The sequence below is a fragment of the Hyaena hyaena genome, unplaced genomic scaffold, assembly GCF_003009895.1.
Source record: "Hyaena hyaena isolate Hyena2069 unplaced genomic scaffold, ASM300989v1 scaffold_700, whole genome shotgun sequence".
NCBI lineage: Eukaryota > Metazoa > Chordata > Mammalia > Carnivora > Hyaenidae > Hyaena > Hyaena hyaena.
In genome coordinates, this window is record NW_024081331.1 from 759,795 (window position 1) to 785,710 (window position 25,916).

The following is a 25,916-nucleotide window of genomic DNA, read 5'->3' on the forward strand; positions in this document are numbered from 1 at the left end:
GAGCAGGGGAGGGTCAGAGAGAGAGGGAGACCCAGAATTCGAAACAGGCTCCAGGCTCTGAGCTGGCTGTCAGCACAGAGCCCAATGCAGAGCTCGAACCCACGAACCATGAGATCATGACCTGAGCCAAAGTCTGACGCTTAACCAACTGAGCCACCCAGGTACCCCTATCGTTGCATCTTTAATGCTTTATTACTTGAGTTGGAACTGTATCTTTTTGGAACAGAAATGGGGCAGAAACCAAACATCCCAGACATCCCAGGGCGCTACACTTTATTGCAGGTGCTTTAGGAGAGAAATAAAAAAGGTAGAAAAGGAAGAAATAATGAAGGAGACGAGGGCCAGGGTCCTAGCGGTGCCAGAGCCAAGGTCACAGGGCTGAGCACTGTCTGCCACCCAGATCTGGATAGAGGTGGTGGCTCTGGGGGAGGAATTTTAGGGCCCCAGGCCTCAGACCGGAAGCCTGTTAGGCCTGCCAAGGGCTGAGGGGAGGTCAGTTGTCCTCGCTTATTAAGGGAGAAGTCGCAGGACCGTGGAGAGGGGAGACATGGGAGGAGAGGGGGCAGTTCTTTGCCCCTGTGTCCCTGATGCTGCCTCCCAAAGGCAGACTCCCCATTTCCCCCCACCGCCCTCAAGGGACAAAGCTGGGTGGGAATGGCAGCTGGGGTATAGAAGAGAAAACTGAAAGAAACCTTAAAAAAACAATTGGGCAGGGGAGGAGCAGCTGTGTCTTCATGGCCTTTTACCTCCCCTCCTCCAGCCTCCTTAGTTCCAGACTTTGAGGAAGCTGTCCCAGGAGCCAGTGGCCACAGCCATCCCGTCAGCTGTGACCCCCAGGCAGCTGACCCTGTTGTCGTGGCCAGAGAGGACGCCTGGGGAAGAGGGAGAGGAGTCAGCCTGCTTTGGCAGAGAGAGTGTGTGTGCACATGTGGGAACCCTAGGTTAGACTGGCCATGGATCCTGAGCCACTGAGAGAGGATTAGCTGTAAGAGGCAGGATTTCTCTTCAGACCAATCTCTGCGGAGAGTGGGTGTGGGGAGGGGCCGGGAGGGACAGGAGAAGGTTGGCGGTAACTGTGTGCTATGAAAAAAGCAAGGGGCACCTTGAAAGGCACTAGAAAATGGGGAGGTGGCTCTTTAGTCTCCTTGCTACGTTTCCAAATGAAGAGACTGAGGCCCAGAGAGAAGTGACCGGCCTGAGGTCCCTGAGATCCTAAGCGACAGAATTCAGATTTGGATCCTGACTCTCTGGCCAGCGTTTGTTTCATTCAGCCTCTGGGCCTCTCCCAAGAGAAGAAGCCGCACTATCTGATTCAACTTCGGACCGGGGTGCTCCTAGATAATGCCCCTAGGTGGGGGTCAGGGCCCTCGGGTCATCTAGATCTCCTTGACTGGGCTTCTTGCAGCTCCCTGAAATTGCCCTTTCCTTCCATGGATGCCCCGCAAACTTCAGAGGCCCTGGAAGTCCAGAAGGGACTGGACACTCAAGGTCCACAGGTCTGGGTGACACAGAAGCTCTTTGGGCAGGAAGCAACTATCACATTGGGCAGTGGAGATGGGCCACTAGAGAAGATGGCCCTTGTCTGAGAACCAAGGGGGACTAGAATCTAGGGATAGAGTCAGTCATCCAGTCATTAGGGAACGGTGGTCAGAGGGTCCCAAAGAAGGGAGTGAGTAGGAAGGTCCTTCCTGCTGAGGTGGCTGTAAGGGGGGCGGGCCCTTACCCACACGCTCCCCCTTCATGGAGTCCCAGACGTTGCAGTTGAAGTCGTCATAGCCCGCGAAGAGCAGGCGGCCGCTGAGGGAGAAGGCCACGGATGTGATGCCACAGATGATGCTCTCGTGGGAGTAGGCGGTCAGCTCCTGGTCTGCCCGCAGGTCAAAGAGGCGGCAGGAGGCGTCGTCTGAGCCTGTGCAGATGGCCTCTCCGTTGGGGAAGAACTGAGGGTACAGGCGGCAAGGGGGTCAGGACTTGGGCCTGGGCAGCCCGCTCCCTGTCCTGCTCTCCCTGGCTCCTGCCAGAGCAAGCGCTTTCCCTCGGCCTGTCTGCCTGGCTCTTCCCCACTCTTCACCGCTGACATTTATCCCGCGCCAGCTGCAGGCCGGCCGCTTCCCTACACCCTTCTCTGGCCCCTCACTATGGCGCCAGGCGGGCATTATTTCCCCCGTCGCCCAACAGCCCAGGGCTGGGGCGGGGGGCAGCTGGCCTAGGGCCACACGGCTAGAAAGGCGGGCGGCTGTCCCAGGCTCCAGGCTCTAGGCTGGGTCAGAGCGTGCAAGCACGGGGCCAAGCACAAATGCATGACCTGAATCTCATCACGATGAAACGTCAGACAAACTCAAACGGACTAGAGAAAATTGGTTTGTACTCTTCAAAGATGTCAATGTCACGAAAGACAAAAGTAGAAAAAAGGTTCCAGTTTAAAGATAACTGGAAAGATATGGCAAGGAAATGCAATACATGACCCTGGACAGAAAAATTTAAAAAATAATAATAAAATAATAAAATAAAATAAAATAAAATAAAAATAAATTAATTAAATTAAATAATGAAATAAAATATAAAATAAATAAATAAGTAAATAAAATAATAAAATAAAATAATAAAATAAACCATTGCTATTAAGGACTTTTTTTTTTATTAAGGACATTTTTTAAATAATTGGTGAAATCTGAATACACACTATAGACTATCTCGTGTCTATGTTAAATCTGATTTGAAGAATTATATGGTGGCTGTAGAAGAGAATGGCCTTGTGTTCAGGAAACATGCACTGGAAAGGATTTAAGCCGTAAAGAACCATGATATCTGCCACTTACTCTGTTAAGACTGAGGGGGGAAATTAACAAAATGTATCTGTGTCCACAGGTAGGTGTGTGTGTATCTGTCTTTCCAGGCATCCCTCCCTCCCTCTACCGAGGGACAATGACAGAGCAAGTGTGGTGAAGTGTTAGTGTGAAGACGGGGGCAGGGTAGATGGGAGCCTTTTTTGGTTACTCTTGTGACTTTTCTGTAAGGTAAACTTGTGCCCAAGAGGGACGTTAAGGAGAAAGGGGTAGGGAGCCCGGGCTGGGACGAAGGACGCGTGTGCTGGGCGTGGGGAGGGGTCCCGGGAGCAGGGCGCAGAGCGGGGCTCACGCAGATGGCGTTGATGTCCGACTCGTGGCCGGTGAATGTCTGCCGACAGGTCCCCTCCCGCACGTCCCAGAGCTTGGCGCTGGCGTCACAGGCCCCCGAAATGAAGAGTTTGAAGTCCGGGGAGACAGCCAGACTCATGCAGTCCCCTGTGTGTCCCACAAACACGGTCTTCTGCTGCCCAGTCTCGATGTCCCACAGAGCACTGCCGGAGGAGGAGGAGGCTGTCACACGGTCACGGAAAGGCCAGGACGGAGACGCACCCCAAGCCCCGGCACCCACAGTGTTCTGTCCTCACCAAGTGGTGTCCCCGGAGCTGGTCACAATGTTGTTGTCATCCAGGAAGCGGCAGCAAGACAGATAACCTGGGGGTGGTGAGGATAGCGCCCCAGCTGCAGGCCCGCAGCCCCCCTGGTGTCAGGGCAGGGACTGGAAGAGAGGGTCTCTTACTCACCTGTGTGAGCAGACAGCTCCCGGCTGACCTTGACGGTGCCCTCACGGGATTTGAGGCTGTAGATGGAGCACATGTTGTCCAGCCCCCCACATGCCACAAAGTTCCCTGACGGGGCATAGGCACAGGTCATAACCCAGGAGGAGCGCAGGGGGATGGCATGCACCTGTGGGCAGGCGGGCAGACGCAGGATCTGAGTGAGCTCCAGAGTGGGGAGGGCAGGGGAGGGCGGGCACAATAGATGCCTCTAAGGAAGGGCAGGGGGGTGGAGGGGCGGGTACCTTATTGGTGGTATAGGTGTCCCACACGATCAGCTTCCCGTCTTGCGAGGCACTTACCAGCAGCCTGGGAAGAGGGTACCCCATTGTCACCCAAGCCTCCTTCCTGCCTCCCCCCCAACCCTGGGTGCCTCCCAAGTCTCACTTGGAGTCGGTAGCCCAGTGCATGGCGTAGATCTTGGCCAGGTGTCCCCTTAATGTCCGCCTCGTCCGCATCTGGACTCTTCCCACGACCTCGAGGCCAGACACCAGCTGCAGAAAAGGGGGCACTAGAAATCAGGGTGCGTAGAGTACATACCTAGATGTCAGTGTCACAGCCACTGGTCTGTACAGGTTTCTGTTCTGTTCCAGGCTCTGGGTCAGGCCTCAAGAGAAGTAAGTCTCTGCCTTGGAGTGGCTTAGACTGATGTGGGAGAGACCGTGCACGGCCAGCGGCCTGTCGCTAAGTGTTTGACAAGCACCTCTCCAGTGGAGGGTGGGGGAGAAGGAGACGAGACTGATTTCCATCATGTAAACACTCCCACCTTGACCAATTTCAAGCTGCCAGGGTGAAGTCACCAAACACGGACTTGGGAAAAGATGCACACATTCGCTGTCCCAAGCCACTGGGAGCTGAGTCCCACACAACACCAGGAACTTTCCCTGGGCTATCTCTTTCCCTGGGCATCCAGAGCAGCCCCATGACCCTGGACGGCACCTCCTGAAATTTGTGGTCCTACGTCCCTTAAACTCTATCCGGCTTCTTGACTGAGGCTGGGGCTCGAGTCAGTGGCCTTGACTTGTCATTTACTTGCTTTGGTATCTTGGGCAAGTTGCTTGCCCTCTCTGAGCCTGTTTCCTCAGCTGCAAGATGAGGTTTGTAGCATCAACTCATGAGGCTATCATGAAAATTAAATGCAATGATGTATCTACGCAACTTAGCCCAGTGTTTGGCTCCCCGCAAGTTTTCAGTAAACGTTACCTCTTCCTATTAACATATTTAATCCAACAGAAGATGCCCCCAACTCCAAGAAGCACCATCACGGAGAAAGAAAAAAAATGTCACCAATTATAAATGTAAAGGCATCATCTATTTTTGGATGCATCTTGAACTCATAGATGCCACAAGGTGAAAAGATGTGCCCTTAGAATTGGTGAAGGACATGATTAGAAAACGAGTTAACTGGGGGCTCCTGGGTGGCTCAGTCGGTTAAGCTTCCAACTTCAGCTCAGGTCATGATCTTAAGGTTTGTGAGTTCAAGCCCCGCATCGGGATCTGTGCTGACACAGCCTGGAGCCTGCTTCAGATTCTGTGTCTCCCTCTCTCTCTGCCCCTCCCTTGTTCGTGTTCTGTCTCTCTCTCTCTCAAAAATAAATAAACATTAAAAAAAAAAAAAACCAAGTAACTGGTCTATAAGGGCTTGTGATTTGCAAAGTGCCGTCCCTCTCTTGATCCTTGCCACCCGGTGAGAGGGTGTGATGATTCTTGTGTGATGGTTGAGCACAGGGACAGCATCTGCATTCATAGCTTCCAATAAGGTGCCTGGCCCACAGCAGATCTCACTAAATGTGTGTTGAATGAATTAGTCAATGTCGTTCCTCATTCCAAGGACATGCTGTACTAAAGCTTGGGCACCAGGCTGTTGCTGGTCAGGGAGCTCCCCTCCCCTCCCCTCCCCTCCCTTCCCCTCCCCTCCGGCCCTGCCTCAGGGGGGCACAGGTCTCACCTCTGCCAGAGTAATGTCAGCACAGGCTTTCCTGGCATCCTGGGGATGGAGGGAAGCAGACATCAGGAGAACACAAAGGCAAGGTGGGGGTAGTGGGTGCAGGGGCCTCTGAGGCAGGTGGGCTTCGGGCTCTAGGGTCTGGGGGACATCTCAAATGGTCACTTCCAGCTCAGGGGTCTCTAAGGTGCCCCTCAAGAGTAAATCCAGCCCCCTTCCCCCCGTGCACGCTCCCTCATGTCCCTGGTTCCATGCTTTCTGGGGTCCCCCCGTGGAAGGGCTCGGGGGTTACAGCAATCTGCTTCTTGAGCTGCTCCGCTTCCTGCCGCAGCTGCTCCATCTCCCCCATAGCTGACAGGTCAAGGGGTAGCTCCGGCTCCTGTCAGGAACGTGGGGCAGGTGTCGGGGGGGGCCAGGCCATGTTTCTGCCCGCCCCGCTGCACCAGACTCAGGGGCTAGAGCCCAGCTACAAGAAATGGAGAACCGACCAGGTGGCCTGCACCCCCTCCCCACCCCAGCTTCAGGCTCAGAGCCCGGCCCAGCCCACCCGAGCTCTCCCTGCAGCCCCCAGCCCCGGACAGCCAGCCGGGCCAGCTCCCTCTTACGTGGACTCTGGCTGGGCCTCTCCCAGGTTTCCAGGCGCCTCCTCACTCCCTCAGCTGCGACGCCAGCCCGTCACCTGCCCCGGCTCTGCTGCCAGAGGAGCTGGCCTGGCCTGGCCCCAACTCTGGAGGGAGGGCCGGGGGGGGGGCACTGACAGAGAAGGGTAGGGCCCACGACAACGACGACGTCAGGCAAATGAAATCAGCTGGCAACGGTGTGGGGAGAGGGCAGGAAGGGAGGCGCGTGGCTTCCAGAGAGACCTGGGCCCAGCCTAGGGTGGTGAGTGGGGGGACCAGGGGTGCGGGGCTATAGAGAGGAGCAGCCCCTCACCAGCCCTGGAGGGAAGAGGGGTTGAGGGCTGCTTCCCCAGCCAGTGTCCCTGGAGGCAGAGATAAGAGCATCAGGCCCCATGGGATTAGAGCAAAGCTGTGAGGATTAAAGTTTGGGGTTGGGGAGGGGACAGAGGAGCAGGAGCAACCACAGCTCCAGTCCCCACCCCCCACCCCCGTCCCCCCAGGCCCTGGCCCCCACCAACGCTCATGATCGTGGCAGTCAGGGCCTGCCTAGCAACCAGTCCAGGAGCCAGAATAGCAGGGTGAGAAGTGGCTCACTTGTCAATACCCAAGATTTTGACTCTTCATTCAGCGTTGTGGGGAAGCGAGGGAAGGGGGTCACGGTGAATCCGGGGAGGGTGCAGGCGGGAGCTGAGATTAGTAGGGACTGATCTGGATAATCCTTCTTCTCAACAAACCCCAACCAGCTGCCCCTGGGCCTGATCCTGGGGGGCAGGGAGAGGTCCCAGGGCACCCAGAGAGGAAGACGGATGGGCCTCTCCCTGCTTTGAATGGACCAAGGGTGGGAAGTGGGGCGCAACCCCAACCCGGTTCCCATCTGGGGTCTGGCCCACTCTTGGCCCCCATGACTCACGGAGTCCTGCGGGGGCTGCGAAGGCCGGAACCAGAGGGATCAGGCTGCCCTATGTCTCGGTCAAGCTCAGACAGGGAAGACGGGGCTTAGAGTCGGAGGCCCAAGGAGCAGCTGTCAGGGGTTTGGGTCCATTTGCATGCAGGGAGCAGGTGGCAGAGATTTCCCTGACAAATCACAGGCTTTGAGAGGCCCCGCCTCTGGGAGGCCCAAAGACACCTGTCTCCTCCCAGGCCAGCCACAGCCACTCCCTCTGCAGACACCAGAGAAACTGTGATACACTCCACGGGGCCCTGGCTGAGGGGTCTTCAGCTCTTTATTACAGGCTGGGACGGGCCATTGGGGTTTTCCTCCCTCTCGTCTTCCACATCCAAAGCAGTCAGGTCCTATCCCTGCTGTTTCTTTCCAGGGAGGCACATTGTCCTCAGTCTGGAGGTCCGTTAGCTGGGTCTCATGAGCTCTAGGCTCGTCTGAGCACTGTCCTCTGAGTCCAGGGCTGGACGGCCCTCGTGATCCCCAAGCGGGTAGGGACGCAGGGACAGAGAGCTCACTACTCTGCTCTCATCACATGGGGGCTTCTCGTGGGTCCTGGCATCGAGGTGGCCCTTCACAAGTCACATGGCCACATCCCCAAGGAGCTGGCTCAGTCCCTCACAGCTCCTCGCGGGCCCGAGGTGGTTTCCCAGCTTTGTCCTGGACCCGCTGAAGCCTGCGGCTGGGGGGTTCTGGGGAAGGGTCTCTGCTGGGCATTTCTTCCTCTTCCTCCTCCTCCTCCTCCTCCTCTTCCTCCTCGGGCTCCTTCAGTAGCTCTTTGGCTTCTGTCCACTCCTGCGGAGTGGGAAGGAGAGTCTGGCCCAAGCCCCTGTGTCACCTTGCCCTGGGGACCCTCCCGGGGGCATCTCAGCCCCTGCCCCTCCTCCTTCACACAGCAGGAGGGCCATCCCTTCCCACCCCCGCTCGGCCTCACCTGCTCCCTGTGCTCAGGTGCCCACGTGTGCCACAGCGCCAGGGTGCAGCGCCGTCCCCGCGTCACGGCCCACACACCGTGGGGATTCTCCCCCCCGGAGCTGAAGGCCACAAGGCGTCCACAGCGAGGCCGAACCTGAGCCTGGGGGGGTGAGGGCAGGTTCAGCTCCAGGGACAGGCGCTCTCACAGAACGTGGCCCTGACTCCTTAGGGCAGGATGGGGGCAGGGGCACAAACTGTTCAGCTCTCCTCCCCATCACTTTCCGTTCCTTAATTCAGGGACGATCTTGGGGGAAATGAGAAACCGGCCTTAACCCGAGGGGCACAAATGCCAGACCGAGGCTAGAGGAGTTGGAGCCAAAGAAGAGGGGCCTCCATGGGGGGGGCTCCCTCCCCATCCCCTCGCCCAATCCTTTGGACCCAGGGCAGATACAATCTGAGGGTGTGAAGACAGTACCAGGCTCTGAGTACTGGGGATAAGGATCTTGGGGACATTCTTCCACCTCAAGGAGGTCTTGGGTTATCAGTAGCTGGTATTAGCGGAGAAGGAGGTAAGCGGGTAAAACGGAGCAATAAATGATGAAAAATCACTGCCCGTCTCCTTCTGCCCAATTCTAGCCCCTGGTTTCTACGTGGAATAGGGACCTGGGGTCCTGTGCTTTATGCACCCTCTCTGAAGGGGTGAGGCAAACACTGAAGGCAGGGTGTGGAGGGACCACCAGAGATCTCCTGGGGAGGGGTAATCAACCTCTAAGAGAGCCCCTGAACACAGACAGGTGGTGCAGAGGGCTGGGGAGGACAGGCAAGGAAAGGGTTAAGGTGGCCCCAGGGACCATTTCCCTGCATTTGCCTCTGGGAACCTTCCGTTTTGAACTTCTGTTTTGAATCCTGAGCCCACAGCTTACTGTGACTGTGAGGGCGTTGGGCTCTGTGAAGAACAGGTCTCCACCATGGAAGTCGTCATTGAGGTAGAGGAGCCCACTGGAAAGGGAGGAAGACACCAGGCAGTGAGGCCCCACCCCAGGCCCTCCTGCCCGACTCCTGGGGGGGTGGGGCGCCCACCTGTAGTCACGATAGGTGTAGGCTGGGGGCTCCCTCCAGCACTCCCCGGTGTCAGGGTCCAGCACGCAATTGTCTGCATGCACCGGGTGACTCAGGTCCATGCGCTGCTCTTGCTCTCCTGGGAAGCAACACAGAGGTGAACACCAACCACTGCCACCCACGCTCACCCTGCAGCTTGGGGGGTTCATGAGTGGGCCAAGCGGCCAGGCCCTCACCTGGGGAGGCATGTCAGAAAACCCACTGAGTTTGGGGGTGCCGAGGGCGTGCGGTGCCCAGCAGGGCATCGAGGCTGCGCAGGAGCGGTGGGGGTCCCTAGTGATTACCTTCTATGGCACTCCGGCACACCAGGTGGGTGAAGGAAAGATGCAGGGGCCGCTCCGGGGAGAAGTAGGCCTGTGTCAGGGTCCGTACGCGCTCGCTCACCTCCAGAAGCAACTTAGCCCCCTGGCTGCCCACGGCCCCGGCCCGGGCCAGCTGCCAGCGGAGAAAGGAAGGGCGGGACAGGAGGGGGCATAGAGGGACAGCCCAGCCCCAGCCCCTGCCCTACGTCCACTGCTCTCCACCCACAGGTTTGGAATCTCAGCCACCAGCTCTGTCCATCAGCCCAAACTGCCCCTTCCATTGGCTCTGGGGCCATAACCCAGCTCCCTGCATCTCAGAACCCCTCCCCCCACCCCCAGCTCCAGGCAGAGGACTCTGGTGCCCTCGGTCCCCAGAGAGCCCCTCCACAGGAGAGGCGCAGGCCCAGGTCCCCAGCCACCTGCGTACCCTCTTCTCCGGTTCTGGGCTTCAGACCAGGCCACGGGGGCCTCCTCTCACCTGCGCAGCCTTGAGCACCGTGAGCCCCTCGAAGCGTTCGTGGGGGGTGTGAGGGGAGCGGCGGCCGCGGTAGCCAGACCTGGCTCCAGCCTCAGCGGCATCCTGTGGAGGGACAGAGCTGGCTGTGGAGTCACACTCTCTGGGTCCCAGGCTATCTCCCCCCGCACTGCCCACAGGGCTACAAGACCTTCTTCCAACCCTCCTGCTTCCTGGAAGAAGCTAGACGCCCCCAGCATTCTCTGGCGGCCCCCTTCCCTGAGCTGCTGCCCTTTTCACAGAATGACTGTCTTCGTGTATGTATTTTGTCACTCTCTGGTAAAGATCGGGAATCCCACTCACCGGGGGTTCTATGCCTGGGACTCTAGAGAGCTCCCTACCGTGGGGAAGGGACCTCTGAGAGCCCCAGGGCCACTGGGGAAGGAAGAGCTGGAGCATTCATTCCTGATGATGAGCCCAGAGTATAGGAGTCTCTGCAGAGACAAGGCCCTAGCAGGAAGTTTGATAGTCAGGCGACGTCCCAACCAGCGCAAGGTGGGGAGACAGCATCCACCCGGGCGCCTCTCTCTGACCTCTTCCTGCCCGACACACTCGTGGAGAACGTGAGGCCCCTTGATGCTGAGTCCCAATCACCCAAACACCTATGCGAGTCTCATTACCTGGGTGTCTCCTGATATTTGGATGTCCCTTTCTGGACACCTATTCTTTTGGTTGCTTTTTGAAACAAAAAAACCGTAGCCCTGTATATAAACTTCATCTCTGAGACCGCATCACCCAGGCCATCTAACCTTCTTACTCTTGTATTTACTCACTCAACAAATTTGTCCTGAGCGCTTTCTATATGTCAGGCCCTGTTCTAGGCACTGACGACATATCTGTGAACACGAAAGGGTCCCTGCTTGGGGCGCCTGAGTGGCTCAGTTGGTTGGGCAACTGACTTTGGCTCAGGTCACAATCTCACAGCTTGTGAGTCGGTGGGTTCGAGCCCCACGTCGGACTCTGTGCTGACAGCTCAGAGTCTGGATCCTGCTTGGATTCTGCATCTCCATCTCTCTCTACCCTTCCCCTGCTTGTACTTTGTCTCTCTCTCAAAAATAAACATTAAAAATTAAAAAAAAAAAGAAAAAGAAAAAAGAAAGGGTCCCTGCTCTCATGCAGTTCATATGTTGAGATGACAAACGAACAAACAAACCAGGTAAGTTCAGATGCTGACAAGTGGTATAAAGAAAAAATGAGGGCGCCTGGGTGGCTCAGTGAGTTAAGCGTCCGACTTTGGCTCAGGTCCTGAGCTCATAGTTTGTGAGTTCAAGCTCCGTGTTGGGCTCTGTGCTGACAGCTCAGAGCCTGGGGCCTGCTTCAGATTCTGTGTCTCCTTCTCTCTGCCCCTCCTCCATTCATGCTCTGTCTCTCTCTCCCTCAAAAATAAAATAAACATTTAAAACAATTTTTTTGAAAAGAAAAGAAAAGAAAATTAAAATGGGGTTACAACCTTGAGAGTGCCCAGGCAGTGGTTACGGGACAGCTAATTGATGAGGTGACATCCAAATTGAAAGCAAATGATATGAAGGAGCCACTTCAATATGTGAGAGAGAGAAAATGTTCCAGGCTGCAGAAACAGTAAGTGCAAAGGTCCTGAGGCCAGAATGAATTTAGTGTGATGAAGGACCAGAAAGTCCGATACTTGTGGGAGTTATCCCTCACTCTCTTTTAGTTCTGAACTTCTCGATCTTCGATTTTCTAAATGTTTTCTCATCTGTCCCCTCTATTTATTTCCTTGAAACAAAGATCTAACCTAAGCCAGTGGCACTCTGGCATCGCCCCAGAAGCCTCTCCCCTTACATTCTTCTCCCACTGCCTTCTCCACAGTGCCGCTAGGGGCATCTGCCGATTCTGTGGACCCCGCTCCTGCTGAGGGATGGGAATGTCAAAGTGAACCCCTCCTTAAATTCTCCAGTAAGCTGTCCACCATCTACTAACTCCCCAGTAGGGTACAGGAGCCCTTCACCATCTCTTCCCTGCCTCCACCTTTGGGTTCTCTCCCCTGTACCTCTTCCGGATAGTAGCGCGATGATAACAGCGACAGCTAACCCTAAGCACTTTTTATATTCTTCTAACATCTTTACCATGCACTACCTCACGACAGCCCTAAAAGAACTGCCTTTAGCCCTATTTTACAGATGAAGAAACTAGGCTCAGAGACATTAAACCACACTGCACGAGCTCACCCAGGTAATCATCGTTGGAGCTGCTCCGTCTGCCAGAATGCCTCCTGTCCTTCCCCTTCCCGTCTGGCTTTCCTCCCCTTCTCTGCCTTGTTAACTCATCCTTAAGACTGAGCTTAAAAGCCTTCCGTGACTTTGCACTTCGGCACTTCTATTTGGATGGGTACCCGTAACAAACTTGCCCCTCGCTCTAATTATGTGTCTCTGTGTCTGCTTCCTTCTCTATACAGTGAGCTCTCTGTGTTCATCTACCTCCCTCTGGAACCCAGTAGTTCTGAGCACACAGCAGATACTCAGTGAGTGTGTGTGGAAGGCACATGAAGACTCAACCTGGTGAATATGGATCATTCAACCCAGCCTGGCGGGGATACAATGGATAGGAGAAGATGCCTGTGTGTCAGCTAAGCTATCGGCCAAGCCGACAACTAAATTCTCGGCTAATCCAGGAATCCTCACCTGCACACTCACCCTTTTTTATCCCTTCGTGGTTTTTGTTTTGTCCTTCCTATCGATTTCTAGCAAAATTCCTTTGTAAAGAGTGTCCAGCCCCCCCGCGCCAGCTAGGAGAAGAGGAAGGGAACTTGTCCCCAGCAGCAGGGCGGTGGCAAGCACGGGCAACCCGGCCCAGGCTGCGTGGGCTGTGCTGAGGTCCCTACCAGCCAATGGTGCCGCCTACGCATTGGTCTTCTTACCTTGGCCAGCTGCAGCAGCAGCCCACACTCGGCGGGGGTGAGCAGCCCATCCAACACGGCCCGTTCGGACCCGTTTAGCTGTCTCGCATCCTGGGTCAGGGTTACTCCCTCCAGGAGCAGGACATCTGCCGGGGAAGGAACGGGGCAGAGGGCGTTGAGCGCCGCCTTTGAGGGCAGGCCCGGCAGTAGCTGGCGGCCCCCAGACCCTCGAGGCTCCTCCTGGGAACCTACCCTTCCAGTGGGTCAAGGGCTTTGGCTGTGGCGGCTCATGGTCCCAAGGCCTCTTCTCTTGATCCTCTCTCAGGAGTGAGAGACATACTCAGTGGATGCACAGGCCAGTCCAGACCCATCTTTCTCAGACCTCCCAGGACCCCTCCCTCACCGTCTGGCTCGGGCCAGGCCCCTGCCACCACAGGGCATCTCCTACCTGAGCTTTTCTCTAAGTGCCTCTGGGATGACAGCTGCTGGGGTCCAGGAATCCTGGGACAGTCAGGAAAAGCACGGTCAGCCGCCACGTCCCGCCCAAAGCCCTGACATTTGACTCTGAACTACCACATTAAGGTCCTCCCGCTCTCAGACAGGAAGGCAGAGGTGGGAAAAGCCCTGGACTCATTGTTGGGAGCCCGGGGTGCTGGGCCAAACTCTGTAACAACAATTGCTAGAGCTATCTGTCAGGTGCTGTTCTAACAACTTTCTACACGAAAGTGGACTACGTGAAACTTTGTCACTTATTGTCTACAACAGTCTTATGAAATACCTTGTCTTAATGTGCCCACTTTGCAATTGAAGACTCTAAGGGGCACCTGGGTGGCTCAGTCGGTTAAGCGTCCCAACTCCTGATTTCGGCTCAGGTTTGATCTCACCGTTTGTGAGTTCCAGCCCCCCATCGGGCTCTGCACTGACAGTGTGGAGCCTGTTTGGGATTCTCTCTCTGCCCCTCCCCTGCTCACGCGCTCTCTCTCTCTCTCTCTCAAAATAAATAATAAAACTTAAAAAGAAAAAGATTCTAAGACACAGAGAGGTAAAGTAAGATGCCCAGGTTAAAAAGCTAGTTAGCGACAGAGTTGAAATTCAAACTAGCTTTAGAGGGGCACCTAGTGGCTCAGTGGGTGGAGCATGTGACTCTTGATCTTGGGGTCCTGAGATCCAACCCCATGTTGGGTGTGGAGCCTACTTAAAATACACACACACACACATACATGCACACATACATCTATACACACACATACACATACACATACATACACACATACAAACACACATACACATACACACATACATACAGAGACACACACATGCATACACACATGCATACATACTAAACTAGCTTTAGAGTCTATGCTTTGAACCAGCGTTTCTCAAACAGGGTGATGTTGCCCCATGGGGGACATCTGGCAATGTCTGGAAACATTTTTGACGGTCATGACTCAGAGAGTGCTATTGACATCTATTGGGTAGAGGCCTGGGAGGCTGCCAAACATTCTATAATGCCTAGGAAAGCCCCCTTCTCCCCTGCAAAAAATTATCGGGTTGAGAAAACCTTTATGCTCTCGTCCTAGCAATGAACTAGCCCTTTGGTTCCCTCTTACGACTCCAACAGAAAGAACAGTAATGAAGATGCAGCAACAGAACTATCTCTAATTTCTAGCAAGTGCTAGGGCTTCAATAGCCCTATGAGACAGGTGTGATGTTCCCATTTTACAGGTAAGGAATTTGAGGCAGAGGCAAGCAAAGGTTCAGAGCCTGTTTATGGCAGAGAAGAGATCAACACCGAGGCCGGCACGACCCGAAAGCTGTCCTCTCCCACCGGCACCTGATTCTGTCCCTGAGAAACTGGGGCTGCAGATTCTTCTCCAAGCCTCCCAGGGAGGGTGGGGGAAATGGGAAGCCTTGTTGCGAACTGAAGCGACACACAAATGGAGGGCATCGCTGTTCTCTTTCTCCTGTGGGAGCACCGAGGGGTAGGATGGAGAGAAGGGGAGATACTCACAGGATCCTTGAAGCTGGTCCCCAGGTGCTCCATGGCATAGTAGAGCTGTCTCTTCTCCCCCAGGGATCGAAGGATGAAGCGCTGGATGTCCTGCGGCAGGGTGGGCAGCAGAGAGAAGAGGGGGAGACACGGAGAGGGGGCAGGGAAGTTAGGGCTGGAGGAGGGGGGAGGAGTGTGCACATGCGCACAGGACGCGTTAAGCAGGGGCAAGCAGCAGTCAAGTCCAGGGAAGAGGGATGGGCTGGCCCTGGACTCAGAAGTAGGGTCTGAAGTGGGGAGCGGGGAGTGGAGACAAGTCCAGTGCTGGATCTGAGGTTGCCCGTGGCGGACGAGACGGGGAGGGAGAGTCCGGGTGGCTCTGCGGGTATACTTGATTTCCGGTGGAGCAGGGCGTTACCTCTCTGGGCCCAAGGCCGGGTCTCGGCTCTCCCAGCTGGGCCTGGTACTGGTTCAGAGCCTTCCGGGCAGCCTCATCCTCCGGGTAGAAGAGCAGAACACTCAGGACGTTTTCCAGAGCCTGGGACAGATTCCCCACTGGAGACAGAGCAACAGGGTGGGGGCGGGGCCCAGAGACTGAGATGGGCAGGGGTCCCTGGGCAGAGGCAGAGAAGACAGGGAGACAGAGGCAGAGAGAGCCAGGGAAGGCGGCCTCCCAATGCCAAACAAGTCCAAAGCCCCCATCCCACCTGACAGACACGCTCAGCCATTGCTTCTTTCCGAAGCTGACTCAAACCTACCTGAGCTGTGCAGGCAGAGTTCAAAGGCAGGGAAGAGAGGAGAGAGTAGAGGAAGGTGGGAAGCAGCAAGGGCAGGCGGGAGGGGCCCTGTGACCCATCTCCCGAGCTGTCCAAAGGTGCCAAAGGAGAGCAAATGAGAGTCGTCCTGCGGTGATGGTGCCCACCGAGCCCTGACCAACTACAGATCCAGAGACAGACGGGAAGGATGCAGAGATGGGGCTCAGGGTGCCATCAGAGGCAAACCATCACTTCCCCTGTTTGCAGCGCCAGTCACCGCCCCACCCCCCCCTCCGGCGCTCACCCTTCCCCAACTGACCCTGAGCATGGGCCTCGTGCAGCCGCCTCAGCTGGCTGGGAAGGAAGTCAGCAACAGGGAAGCTGCGGCCAGGACGAGTGGCTGTGTCCCCGACACAGCGCTGCCGGCACTGTAGGACCCGAATCCAGTGCCCTGCGGAGGACACAGGTGAACCACTCAGCTTGCGATGCTTCTCTCCCCGGCCCCCTGAACCCCCCGGCTCCTTACCCGCAATGGTCTCATAGAGGCCCCCCTGGCCTCCAGTCCCTTCCTCCTCCTCTTCCTCCCTCTGCTGCTCCTCCGGCCCCTCACAGCCAGCCCGACAGCTCTCCATCTGGGCCAGGGTCTCCTGCAGGGCCTCCTCTAGCCGGGGCAGCGCCAGTCCAGCCTCCTGATGCCCCAGCAGCTCCAGGCCGTCGTCATAGGCTGCCTGTTGGGGAGGGGGGTGGGCAGTCACCTGAGATCCTGGGGGGAGGGTGCCAAACAAGATTGGGAGGTGCAAAGAAGGGGAGGGGCGTTGGTCTCATCTGGGGCATGGGCTCCAGATCCCACTGCACCTCGGGGAAATGTAGGGTGGGCCTAGGATCAGAATGGTAGGACATAGGACTTCAGTGGTCCTCAGGAAGAAAACGAAGTCCCAGAGAGGGACTCTCCATCCAGGGTTACTAAGGACAGTACCCGGATCTCCTGACGCCTGAGCTACACAGATCAGAGCCCAGTGAGCCCCAAGGACCCAGCCAGGCAAAGGGTCTCACCCAGTGTGGCGGAGTCTCCAGGTCGCGGAAGCTCTGGGGCCGCACCCTAGACATACGTCTGTACTTAGCCATGTCCTCCCTCATCTGGAGGTGTGTTGGGTTTGCTACAAAGAAGGTGTGTGCAGCCGCTGCTGCCAGGTCCAACTTCTTCAGCTGAGGAGTGGGAAGGACGGAGTCAGTGCCCTCAGGCAGCGACGTCAGACCTCTCTCTGCCCACTCTCTGGCCTTCCCATTCTGCATGCACACCAGCATCTTCTGGAAGGCCTCGCACTCAGAACTGCCTGTGTCTCAACCTCCAGATCCCCTAGAAACCAGCGTGCTAGGGACGTTCAGGAGCCTGGCTGCTAAGAGGGGTTTGAAGACTTTGGAGTGGGTGCGATATGGGCAGAGGGACCTCAGGACCTCGCTTTGGGAGATAAGGTGCAAGTGATGGCTAAGTGCGGTAGGGAAGCGGGGGAGACCTGAGCGGTCAGCAAAACCCGCAGGTCTCTAGGACCCTGAGCTGAGGTGTGTGGGACCAGCCCCCCCCCCCCCCCCCCCCCCCCCCCCCCCCCGGCCACGTAGGCAACAGCTACTGAACTAGCAGCTGCAGCCCGACCCCAGACGCTCGGCCTCCCCGCTGCTCAGCTTTGCCCCGGCCCGGCAAAGGCTCACACTCAACACCCCCCTCCCATACTTTTTGCCCATCGGTGGGGTTCCCCATCCCCTCCGAGGAAGAGGCTGCTATCACCCCACGTAGGGCTCAGGAAGACCTAACATTTCAGGCCCCTTCCCTCCATCTCCGATCTACTTCCACCCTGTCTCAGGAACCCACGCAGCCCCGCTCCAACTTCGCTCCCACTCTCCCTTAGGCTGCCCTTCGGCGACCTCGATGGGTACTCGACGTGGTTTTGGTGGGACCCACTCAAAAGGAGAGGTCCGCTGACCGCCCTCCCCCCAGCCCCACCCGGAGTCCCGGGCGCCGGCCTTCCGCCCTCTCCTCGAGAACTCCGAGCAGCAGCGCAGCGCGGGTGGGGGCAGAACCCCGGAACGGGCCCGGGCGGCTCCCGCACCTGGTAGTAGGCCCTCTGCAGGTAGTTGTAGGGCTCCCGGCGGCGGAAGGCGTCCCGGAGCGCGCTCCCCACGCGGAGCCGCGCCGCGCCCCCGGGGCCCAGCCTCTGCGCCCCGCACTGGGTCAGGCACTCGGCCCGGCGGAGCGCCTCGCGGAGCAGCAGCCGCTCCCAGGCGCCCTGCGCCGGGCCGGGCCCGGAGTCCGGGGCGTCGAGCAGCCCGGCGGGGAGCGCGGCCCCCGGTTCGGCCGCACAGCGCGCCCCGCAGTCCCGCCGCGCGCGGCCCAGGGCCGCCTGGCTCCGCAGCGCCTCCCGCAGCAGCGCCACGGCCGGCGCCCAAGCCCCGGCCGCGTAGGCGCGCAGCCCGTCGGCGTAGAGCAAGTCGGGGGCCTGGGGGGGCGCACCGGGGGACAGCCGAGCCAGGCCTAGGGGCTCGGGGGACCCTGGCGGAGGCAGCAGCAGCAGCAGCAGCCGGAGGAGCCGGAGCATGGTGCCGGAGGCGCCGGCCGGCTGCCGAAGCGGAATGCGGGAGCCCAGAGGGCGAGAGGGGATGGGGGGATGGGAGAGGGAGGGGAAAGGAAGGAGAGATGGAGAGGAGGGAGGAGAGGAAGAGAGAAGGAATGAGCGGGGCCAAGCAGTGCTGATGGGGCCCAGACTCAACCCATATTGGCCAGTATGAGAGCCAGAGAAGTCAGGAAGCCTGGCATGAAGTGGAGAAAGCAGCCTTTGAAACGAAGAGCCGTGTGGGATGACGAGAAGCAGGCGGGCCGAAAAGAGCAGATGGCAAAGGACTGGAACTGGAGCGGGACCAGTGCTTTGGAAAACAGCACGGCGAGCGTCTGAGGTCCCTTAACTCCAACCCCGAGGCCCATGGAGTGAGCGTAGCTACTGCAGCTGTGTTTCCCTCCACCCTGTGCCCCCCCCCGGCCCCCCACGCCTCGAGTCCAGGACGCGGAATATGGATGCCCCCCACACACCTACCCACACACACTTTGGGAAAAAGACCTTTAGAATGCAACATGGGATGCAGGCCTGCGATACCAAGTCAGGCCCAGAAAGTGCGGCCTCAGGTAGGCCTGGGGGGAGGAGAAAAGTTGGAGCATGGCAGACGGAACCCACTTCCCCCAGTCTGACCCAAGATCCTTCACGCCCCAAACCAGCGCACTCAAGGGTCCCCCGGTGCCCATGCCCAGCACAAGATGCCCTTATAAGCCCGTCCCTGTGTACGTCTTCATGTGTGAGTTTGTCCTTCTCCGGGTGTGTTTCTGTGCGTCTGCGCACGGCCCCTCCTCTATTCTGTCCTAGGAGCCAGTCCACCCTAAGCCTCCAGCCACACCCTTTACCACTCAGGAACAATGGACACCAGGGTTTCCATGGGAACACTTCAGGCTTTAATACAATTTGCTAAGGATGATGGAAGGTGAGTAGGACATCTGGTCATTGAGATGGGAGACAGCAGGGGCTCCGGGCCCCAGATCCAGCGCCCATCTCCCCGGAGTCTGGAGGCAGCTGCCCCAGGCTGGGCCAGAGCAGGTGTTACTCACTCAGGGCCCCTCACCTGAGTCCTGCAGGCTCACAGCGTCAGCTGGGGGAAAATGGGGTTACCTGGGCCCCAGGATCCGCCCCAAGGTCTCACACTCCCCTCACCCCCTGTCAGGGAGCAGCGTCTCCCTGCACTTAAGCCCAAAGGAAGTCCAGCGGCTCTGCTGTCAGGGGACCCAAGGGAGAGCCTCCGGGGTGAGAGGCCCAGGGGCCTGGGCCGGCGAGGAGAGGGCCCCGGTGAAGCAGTCGGAGAAGGCAGAGGAGTCTCATCAATGAAGGTGGTGATCTCTTCCCGGAAGAAGCCAGGACCCCGGGGGGAGCCCCCACCTGACCCCAACATCCCTCCCTCCAGGAACTGGCGAAGGCTGGCCAGCCCCCCACCTTCAGCTTCCTCCTCATCCTCTTCATCCTCCAGCCTTTGTCTTCCTCCCAGGTACTCAGGAGGGCCCCCCAGGGCTTGGCTCTGGGCCGGGAGGACCCGGATGTCATCGGAGGATGACCACTTATGTAGGATGGAGCCTGGTGCCCGAGGAGTAGAGAAGATGTTGGTCTCATCGTGGGACAGCCGCCGGGACAGAGGGACCTGGGGAGAGGAGCAAGTAGACCCAGAGGTGCTATCAGAACAAAGGGGGTAAAGGCAGGAACCAAAATGGGGACCCTGCAAGATGGCTTCACCCCCTTAAACTTTGGCACAACATCCCCTGGGGGCACCTCGGTGGCTCAGCCAGTTAAGCCTTAGACTCTTGATCTCAGCTCAGGTCATGATCTCCCCGTCTGTGAGTTGGAGCCCCAAATCAGGCTCTGTGCTGACAGCGTGGAGCCTGCTTGGGATTTTGGGATTCTCTCTCTCCCTGTCTCTCTGCCCCTCCCCTCCTCTCTCTGAAAAATAAATTAGCCAAAAAAAAAAAAAAATCCTCTGATGGACAAACCTGGTTCTTTTTTTTTTTTTAATATTTTATTTATTTCTAGGAGAGAGAGAGACAGCGTGAGCAGGGGAGGGTCAGAGAGAGGGGGAGTCACAGACTGAAACAGGCTCCAGGCTCTGAGCTGGCAGTCAGCACAGAGCCCGACGCGGGGCTCGAACCCACGAACCTAGAGATCATGACCCGAGCGAAAGTCGGGCGCTTAACCGACGAAGCCACCCAGGCGCCCCCGGACGAACCTGGTTCTTAAAGGTCTGAAGGGAGCCTCACTTGCGGTGCCTTTTTTCACCTACCCCTTAGGTGCCCTGCAGGCCGGGGCTAGGGAGTGGGGAGTCAGGATGGCTAACGGAGCCTGGAGACAAGTAGTCAGGGGATACCCAGAACCCAGAAAGGGAGGTCCACTCCCTACTCCCATACCTGTAAGTAGTGGACCCTCTCAAGAGGGGGAAACAGCATGTGCCTTCCAGGCAGCAGCTTCACCTGGGTGGGGTCCCTGGCCCCTGGTCCTGTGGCACCATTAGCATCAAAACGAACTTTGCACACTCGGCCATCTGCATAGTCATCACAGGCTCCATCTAGGAGAGAAAAGGGGGCGGGGTGGTTACAGGCAGGGAATACCCACTTCCCTCTCCTCCTCCCCCTAATAGTTCCTGCCCCCTTTTTAAGCGCCCCGGAAAATCCTTCTGTTCACACTAGTCTGCAAGCTCCAAGAGGAAAAGCAGGAGCGTCTAACATCTGTTGCATTCAGCGTTTGGTCCCTAGTGCTTTATACATATAGACATATTTATTGAAAGAATTGCTAGCCCAGTCCCAATAACTTCCTGCAGCTGGGGGGCTTTCTCAGGGACCTTAACCTCCCCTTGCTTCCACAGCCGTCCTTTATGCTTGTATTAGGACTTTGGCCTGTTTCTCAGGCACTCTGCCTGGAGAGCGGAGGCAAAGCTGGGTAGCGTGGGCGTCAGGGGGCACCGACGCCCAGCGGAGGGAGCCTCCAACGCAGAAGGAAGCAAAGGGCGTACATCAGGGTGCGTGATTAGGGAAAAGGGAGCCTGGAGTCAGCCCAAGGGCGGCGCGCGTTCTGTCCAGCAGGGGGCGCCCAAGGGCAGCCCATGCCCACACTGAGAAGGGCTGGTAGAAAGGGGCAGAGAAGGGAGTCGAAGCCCGGGGAAGCCAAAGCCCAGTCCCTCCTCTGACCGTCGTCACCATCCTCCTCGGACATGATGGCCACGCACTGCTCCCACACAGTGCGCACGTCGGCGCGGTAGCGCTCGCAGGACCAGATGAAGGACGGCAGCAGCAGCGTCTGCGCCATGGAGCACCACAGCACTGCCAGCACCATCCACGGCGGAGCCGAGTCCGACTTCAGGGAGAAGAAGCTCACCACCTAGCGGGAGGACGAGGAATGGCGCGGGGTCACCACCCAGCGCCCAGAGGTCCCACTGGATCCCAGATCCTAGTGCAGCGAATGCACAAGAAGGAAGGGATGGCCCAGTTCACAGAGGATCGTGACGGAGGCAAAGCGGGAGGCGGAGATGGGATGAACAGAGGGGATGGGACTGATTCAGAGGAAGATCAGGGCCAGGTACTGAATATGAAGCCCCAGGGGGTTGGGGGAAAGAAGTAAAGAAAACTTGAACACAGAGAGGAATTCAGGAATAGGGACTACATGGGGATGCAAAAAGCTGGGGGGTGGGGCGAGCTCTCTGGGGTTTCCACCCCGAGTGCAGAGAGAGCCTGGGGCAACCGGACAGTGTTAGGGAATGGAGAATGGAGGTCCAGGGGCTGAAGCGTGGAGACACAGGAGACATGGTGGAGCTGGAGGGTAGGTGGATAGGACGAGGTTGTGTAGCAGAAACTGGCAAAACAGATGACGAGGCTGGGGTGACGGGAACCAGGAGATGGATGATAGAGGTGGGGGGCTCGCAAATGTAGTGGGGGTGGGCAGAAGAGAGGAGGGTAGACGGCGGAGCTGCTGTATGGCTGATGGGACTTGGGGTTCAGGTGATCATGCTGAGACCTGGAAAGTGGGGAGAGCAGATGGGGGATCCCAATCTCACCAAGATGGGCACCCCTGTGAGTGAGTCATAGAGAAAGACGATGGCGCTGACCAAGTTGGTGACCTGCAGGGATGTCTTGGCCGACTCAGAGCCGTCCAGCGAGGACCGCCGCTTCCCTCTGGCATCCTCCACCACGATGGCTGGCACCTCAAAGGCTGGCCGGGTACCCAAACCTCCTGGCCCGCCCCCCTTGGTCCCACCCCCAACCCCCGCTCTCCGGGCCAGCCGAGCCCTCCGGGGCCGGGCCCACAACGTCTGGTAGAAGGTGATGGCCACACAGACGAGCCCCATGACAATGCCCCCAAGGAGCAGGAGGCTGAAGCAGACGCCAAAGCCCAGGCCAATCTTGGAGACTATGAACTGGCAGCCACGGGCGTAGTAGCGCTCGCCATTGTTGTGCCAGCCAATGGAGGGCAGCGTGGAGAGGATGAAGCTGACCATCCAGATGCCCATGACGGCATGCAGCGCCTGCTTCTTGGCGTTGCTGAGGCGGTAGTTGACGGGCCAGCGCACCATCCACATGCGATGGTAGGAGAGTGAGGCGACTGTGAAGCAGGTGGCCAGGGCCAGCGTGTAGTAGGTGGACACAAAGACCTTGCAGATGCTCTCGTTCCAGTCGTAGTCAGAGGAAGCCTGGCGCCGGAGCTGCACCACGGCGAAGGTGGTGAGGGGCACAGCCGCCATGAGTATGTGCGTGCCCGCCAGGAAGCAGAGCAGTAACTCCAGCGGCTTGTGCTTTTGCTGCTTGGCTGAGATGCTGAGGATGATCCAGGCATTGGCCAGCAGAGCCAGGAGCCCGCAGGCCAGCCAGGACAATGCGTTGGAGCGCAGGGAGGCCTCCTCTGCCCCCGCCCCGCCCCGAGCCATCCTATCCTCGGTCCCCCCCACCCCCCCTTGAACTGCTGGGGGTGGGGGCTGGGTCTCACCCAGGAGCCCCGCTCACACACACACCCATGATGTGTACAATCCTTGCCCTATAGTGAAGCAGGCCACCGCCAGGCCCACCCACCTGCTCAGCATTGCATGACCGACCCAGCTAAGGTCAGGTGTGGAGGGCAGGGGAGGAGACTGAAGGTCAGCGGAGGTGGTCCTCAGCCTCCATATTGGGTGGGGCCCTTCCTGAAGTATCCTTGTAATTGATGGGGAGGGGTAGGGGCAAGCTGACTGCTTTCCCAACTATGAGGCTGGCTGAGCTCTGGTCCCCATGCCGGGACTTCCAGTTTTCCTCTTCCTCTGGCTCTTGACCAGCCAGGGATCTTCCGGGCACCCCAAGCAGTGTGGGGGTGAGGCTCAGCCACCGGGACAAACTGCAAGGGAGAAACGACATGGGGGGGGTAGGGCTTAGCTGACTTCCTGTGCCCCCTTCTCTTGAAGGTATAGAAAAATGACCAATTACTAAGTCATGGGGTCATTCAGAACATTCTCCTGCCTTCAGTCAGATGGCCTATCATACAGCCCACACGGGTAAGAGCCCTGCTTTCCAGACCTTCAGAAAAGACGGTATTCTGACCTCTGGTCTCCTACCCCTTTTCAGCCCTGGCTCCTCCCTCCGGCGTTCCCAGGTCCCTTCTGATATCCTCTGCTCAGTACTATTCAATCCCTATCTTCACGTCCAAGAATCTCTCTAGGGCTACTGATGGCAGATGCATCACTTGTTTCTTCTTGAGGGTTCACGGTAAACTGGGATGTGTATGCTAATACAGTCCCTCCTCAATGCTCCCGCTCCTGGGCCCAGGGGTCCTGGTGCTCAGCCCCATGCCCCCCAAGCCTGCATGATCCCCCTCTAGCTCACTAGGGATCTGGAAAGATGGGAGAAAGGAAGCTGGGACTGAAGGGGAGGGGGGGCTAGGGAACCCAAAGGCGGGGAAACCACTGACATCAGAAGCATCCAGAAATGGAAAGATGGGGAACTAGGGGGAAGGAGGAGAGTTTGAGCCGAAGAGAAAGAGGGGGCAAAGTGATAGTATCTGAAAATAGAAGGAAAACCCCAGAGACCCCTGGCAAGGAGGCTTATGAGGGAAGAGGGGTTGCATGGAAAGAGGAAGCAAGAAATCGGAAAAAGCCCAATGTTGAATACGGTGCAGACTCTCACTGGTTGACCTCCATTCTTTCCTCCCCTGCCCCAGCCTCAGTTTCCCGCTGATGGGAAGGAGGATGGTCCTGAATTTCCCGAAGCCCAGCCCCAGTGAGCCCTGGGGAGGGGGCTGAGAGGGAATCAGGTGAAATCCTGAACAGAGTGGAGGCAAGAAGGAGGAGCCAATAGCTTTGGGGGTAAATAGGGGTAAAAACGGGGCACAAAAGTGAGAGGGTCTACTTCCTGTGGAAGAACCTCAGACCCCAGCGCTCCCTGTAAGGTTCTCCTGCGCCCCCCACCTTTGTTCCCTGCGGAGCCCAGTATACCCTAGTTGCCATGGCAATGGCCAGCCAGAGGGAGGTGGAAGGAATTGGTCAGAAGCGCCCCCCCCCACTACTCTCCCCTACAGCCTGGCACCCCTTCCTACCTACCCCCACCCAGGCTCAGCGGGTGGGCTCAGGAAAAAAGAGATGGGGAGTCAGAGAGGGAGGGAGGATGTGAAGGACAGAGAGGAGGTGAAGGACAGAGAAAGATCAGAGGAAGGTGGGAGGGATGATCTGGGGGACTCCGCCGCGGACAGGGGTCCGTCGCCCTTCGGGGTGAAGGGGTAAGGTCAGGCGACTCCTCCCTCCTACCGCCCACCGTTTTCTCCAGGGCAGTGACAGCAGGTGGCTGGGGGGGAGGGGCCGGCCGGAGGGGAGAGAAGGTGGCTGGCTGGGGGGGAGGAGAGGAGGGGGCCACGGGGGACAGGGCGGGGGTCGTCTTACCTCTGGCCGCGCCCGGCACTGCCATGGAGACCGCACTCCCGACGCGGCTCGCCCGGGCTCCCGCCGCCCGCCGGCTCCAGCTCGCCCGCCCTCCTCCTTCCCTCCCTCCTTCCCTCCGGGCCTCCCTCCCCCTCCTCGGTCCCAGCCTCCCGGGCTCGGCCCGCCGCTCACTCAGTCTCTGCACCCCCCGGGTCCGTGCAAGCCCCCTCTCCCGGAGGCATGCCGCCGTGAGCCCCGGGTCCGGGTCCGGCAGGGAAGAGGCGCGGGGGGCGCGGGGGCGAGTGCGGGGCGGGGAACTGGACGGCGGTGACTTGGAGGGGGAGGGGCAAGGAAGGCGACCGGCTTCATTGGTGAGACGGTTCGCGTCCTGCCCCCACCCCACCCCGGTTTTCCACACGAACACAGACTCAGAGAAGCAGCTGGTGGTGTTCGGGGACCGAGGAGCCGGCTGCTCGGGCGGAGGAAGCGTGTGTCACTGTGTGTATCCGTGAGGGCTGCGCCCCGGGTGTAGCCCAGGGGGGCATGTGCTGGAGGTGGTGATAGAGCTGGGGCTGCTGGGGAGCGGGGGTGGACACAGGTCTAAAAGAATGCATCCCCCGCGCCGCACACATACCGCTTTCTTCTCCTGGAGCACAAACTCACACTTCTGTTGGGGGCGCGCACAATTAGCACGCACACGTTACAGTTTCTCTTAGTCTTTTTTCTCCACCACACACGCGCGTGTGCACAGCGCACAGAACCCCTGCGGCCTCTCCCTCGTACATCACACGCGCAGGATTACAAGGTCTTGGCCTCCTGCACATACAGGCCGTGTGGGGTGGGAGGGTGGGTGATGGGCCTCCGGAGAAGGTTTCCTTTCGCAGGGAAACTTCGTC

At 58.1% G+C, this 25,916-nt stretch overlaps 3 protein-coding genes across 4 annotated transcripts; all 3 read right to left on the reverse strand.

The window, feature by feature from the left end:
* Nucleotides 1–765: 765 nt before the first annotated feature.
* GNB3 (G protein subunit beta 3) lies at nucleotides 766–5,916 on the reverse strand. The gene is made up of 9 exons (XM_039217530.1): nucleotides 5,860–5,916; nucleotides 5,571–5,609; nucleotides 4,010–4,116; nucleotides 3,868–3,931; nucleotides 3,590–3,752; nucleotides 3,434–3,500; nucleotides 3,139–3,340; nucleotides 1,724–1,940; nucleotides 766–872 (listed from the first exon to the last, which is right to left on the reverse strand). The coding sequence occupies exons 1-9, from the start codon at nucleotides 5,914–5,916 to the stop codon at nucleotides 766–768; spliced, it is 1,023 nt and encodes a 340-aa protein (XP_039073461.1).
* Nucleotides 5,917–7,392: 1,476 nt separating this feature from the next.
* On the reverse strand, nucleotides 7,393–18,177 carry P3H3 (prolyl 3-hydroxylase 3). 2 transcript variants are annotated; one of them, XM_039217560.1, is made up of 15 exons: nucleotides 17,682–18,177; nucleotides 16,630–16,782; nucleotides 16,103–16,304; nucleotides 15,896–16,027; nucleotides 15,240–15,376; nucleotides 14,843–14,932; nucleotides 13,280–13,332; nucleotides 13,084–13,151; nucleotides 12,853–12,977; nucleotides 9,942–10,043; nucleotides 9,446–9,596; nucleotides 9,123–9,240; nucleotides 8,966–9,041; nucleotides 8,062–8,202; nucleotides 7,393–7,922 (listed from the first exon to the last, which is right to left on the reverse strand). In XM_039217560.1, the coding sequence occupies exons 1-15, from the start codon at nucleotides 18,165–18,167 to the stop codon at nucleotides 7,746–7,748; spliced, it is 2,211 nt and encodes a 736-aa protein (XP_039073491.1). In that variant the 5' UTR covers nucleotides 18,168–18,177; the 3' UTR covers nucleotides 7,393–7,745. The 2 variants fall into 2 exon arrangements, with proteins under 2 accessions (XP_039073491.1, XP_039073492.1); XM_039217561.1 differs by having other exon boundaries at nucleotides 15,881–16,027.
* An 869-nt stretch (nucleotides 18,178–19,046) lies between these two features.
* GPR162 (G protein-coupled receptor 162) lies at nucleotides 19,047–25,130 on the reverse strand. Its single transcript, XM_039217510.1, has 5 exons — nucleotides 25,042–25,130; nucleotides 22,201–23,507; nucleotides 21,338–21,527; nucleotides 20,561–20,718; nucleotides 19,047–19,803 (listed from the first exon to the last, which is right to left on the reverse strand). Exons 2-5 carry the CDS (start codon nucleotides 23,065–23,067, stop codon nucleotides 19,252–19,254), a joined length of 1,767 nt encoding a protein of 588 aa, XP_039073441.1. The 5' UTR covers nucleotides 23,068–23,507; nucleotides 25,042–25,130; the 3' UTR covers nucleotides 19,047–19,251.
* Between the last annotated feature and the right edge of the window lie 786 nt (nucleotides 25,131–25,916).

Excerpts from the sequence above, each read along its gene's own strand:
- GPR162 (XM_039217510.1), bottom strand. The coding sequence starts at position 23,067 with ATGGCTCGGGGCGGGGCGGGGGCAGAGGAGGCCTCCCTGCGCTCCAAC. Across the intron at positions 21,528-22,200 it reads TCACAGGGGTGCCCATCTTG|GTGGTGAGCTTCTTCTCCCT; the intron begins GTGAGATTGGGA and ends TCCTCCCGCTAG. Across the intron at positions 19,804-20,560 it reads AGAGGGTCCACTACTTACAG|GTCCCTCTGTCCCGGCGGCT; the intron begins GTATGGGAGTAG and ends TCCTCTCCCCAG.
- P3H3 (XM_039217561.1), bottom strand. The coding sequence starts at position 18,167 with ATGCTCCGGCTCCTCCGGCTGCTGCTGCTGCTGCTGCCTCCGCCAGGG. Across the intron at positions 13,333-14,842 it reads GGACCAGCTTCAAGGATCCT|GATTCCTGGACCCCAGCAGC; the intron begins GTGAGTATCTCC and ends TGACTGTCCCAG. Across the intron at positions 12,978-13,083 it reads GCCCTTGACCCACTGGAAGG|ATGTCCTGCTCCTGGAGGGA; the intron begins GTAGGTTCCCAG and ends CTTCCCCGGCAG.
- GNB3 (XM_039217530.1), bottom strand. The coding sequence starts at position 5,916 with ATGGGGGAGATGGAGCAGCTGCGGCAGGAAGCGGAGCAGCTCAAGAAG. Across the intron at positions 5,610-5,859 it reads AGCTCAAGAAGCAGATTGCT|GATGCCAGGAAAGCCTGTGC; the intron begins GTAACCCCCGAG and ends CTCCATCCCCAG. Across the intron at positions 3,753-3,867 it reads ACACCTATACCACCAATAAG|GTGCATGCCATCCCCCTGCG; the intron begins GTACCCGCCCCT and ends GCCTGCCCACAG.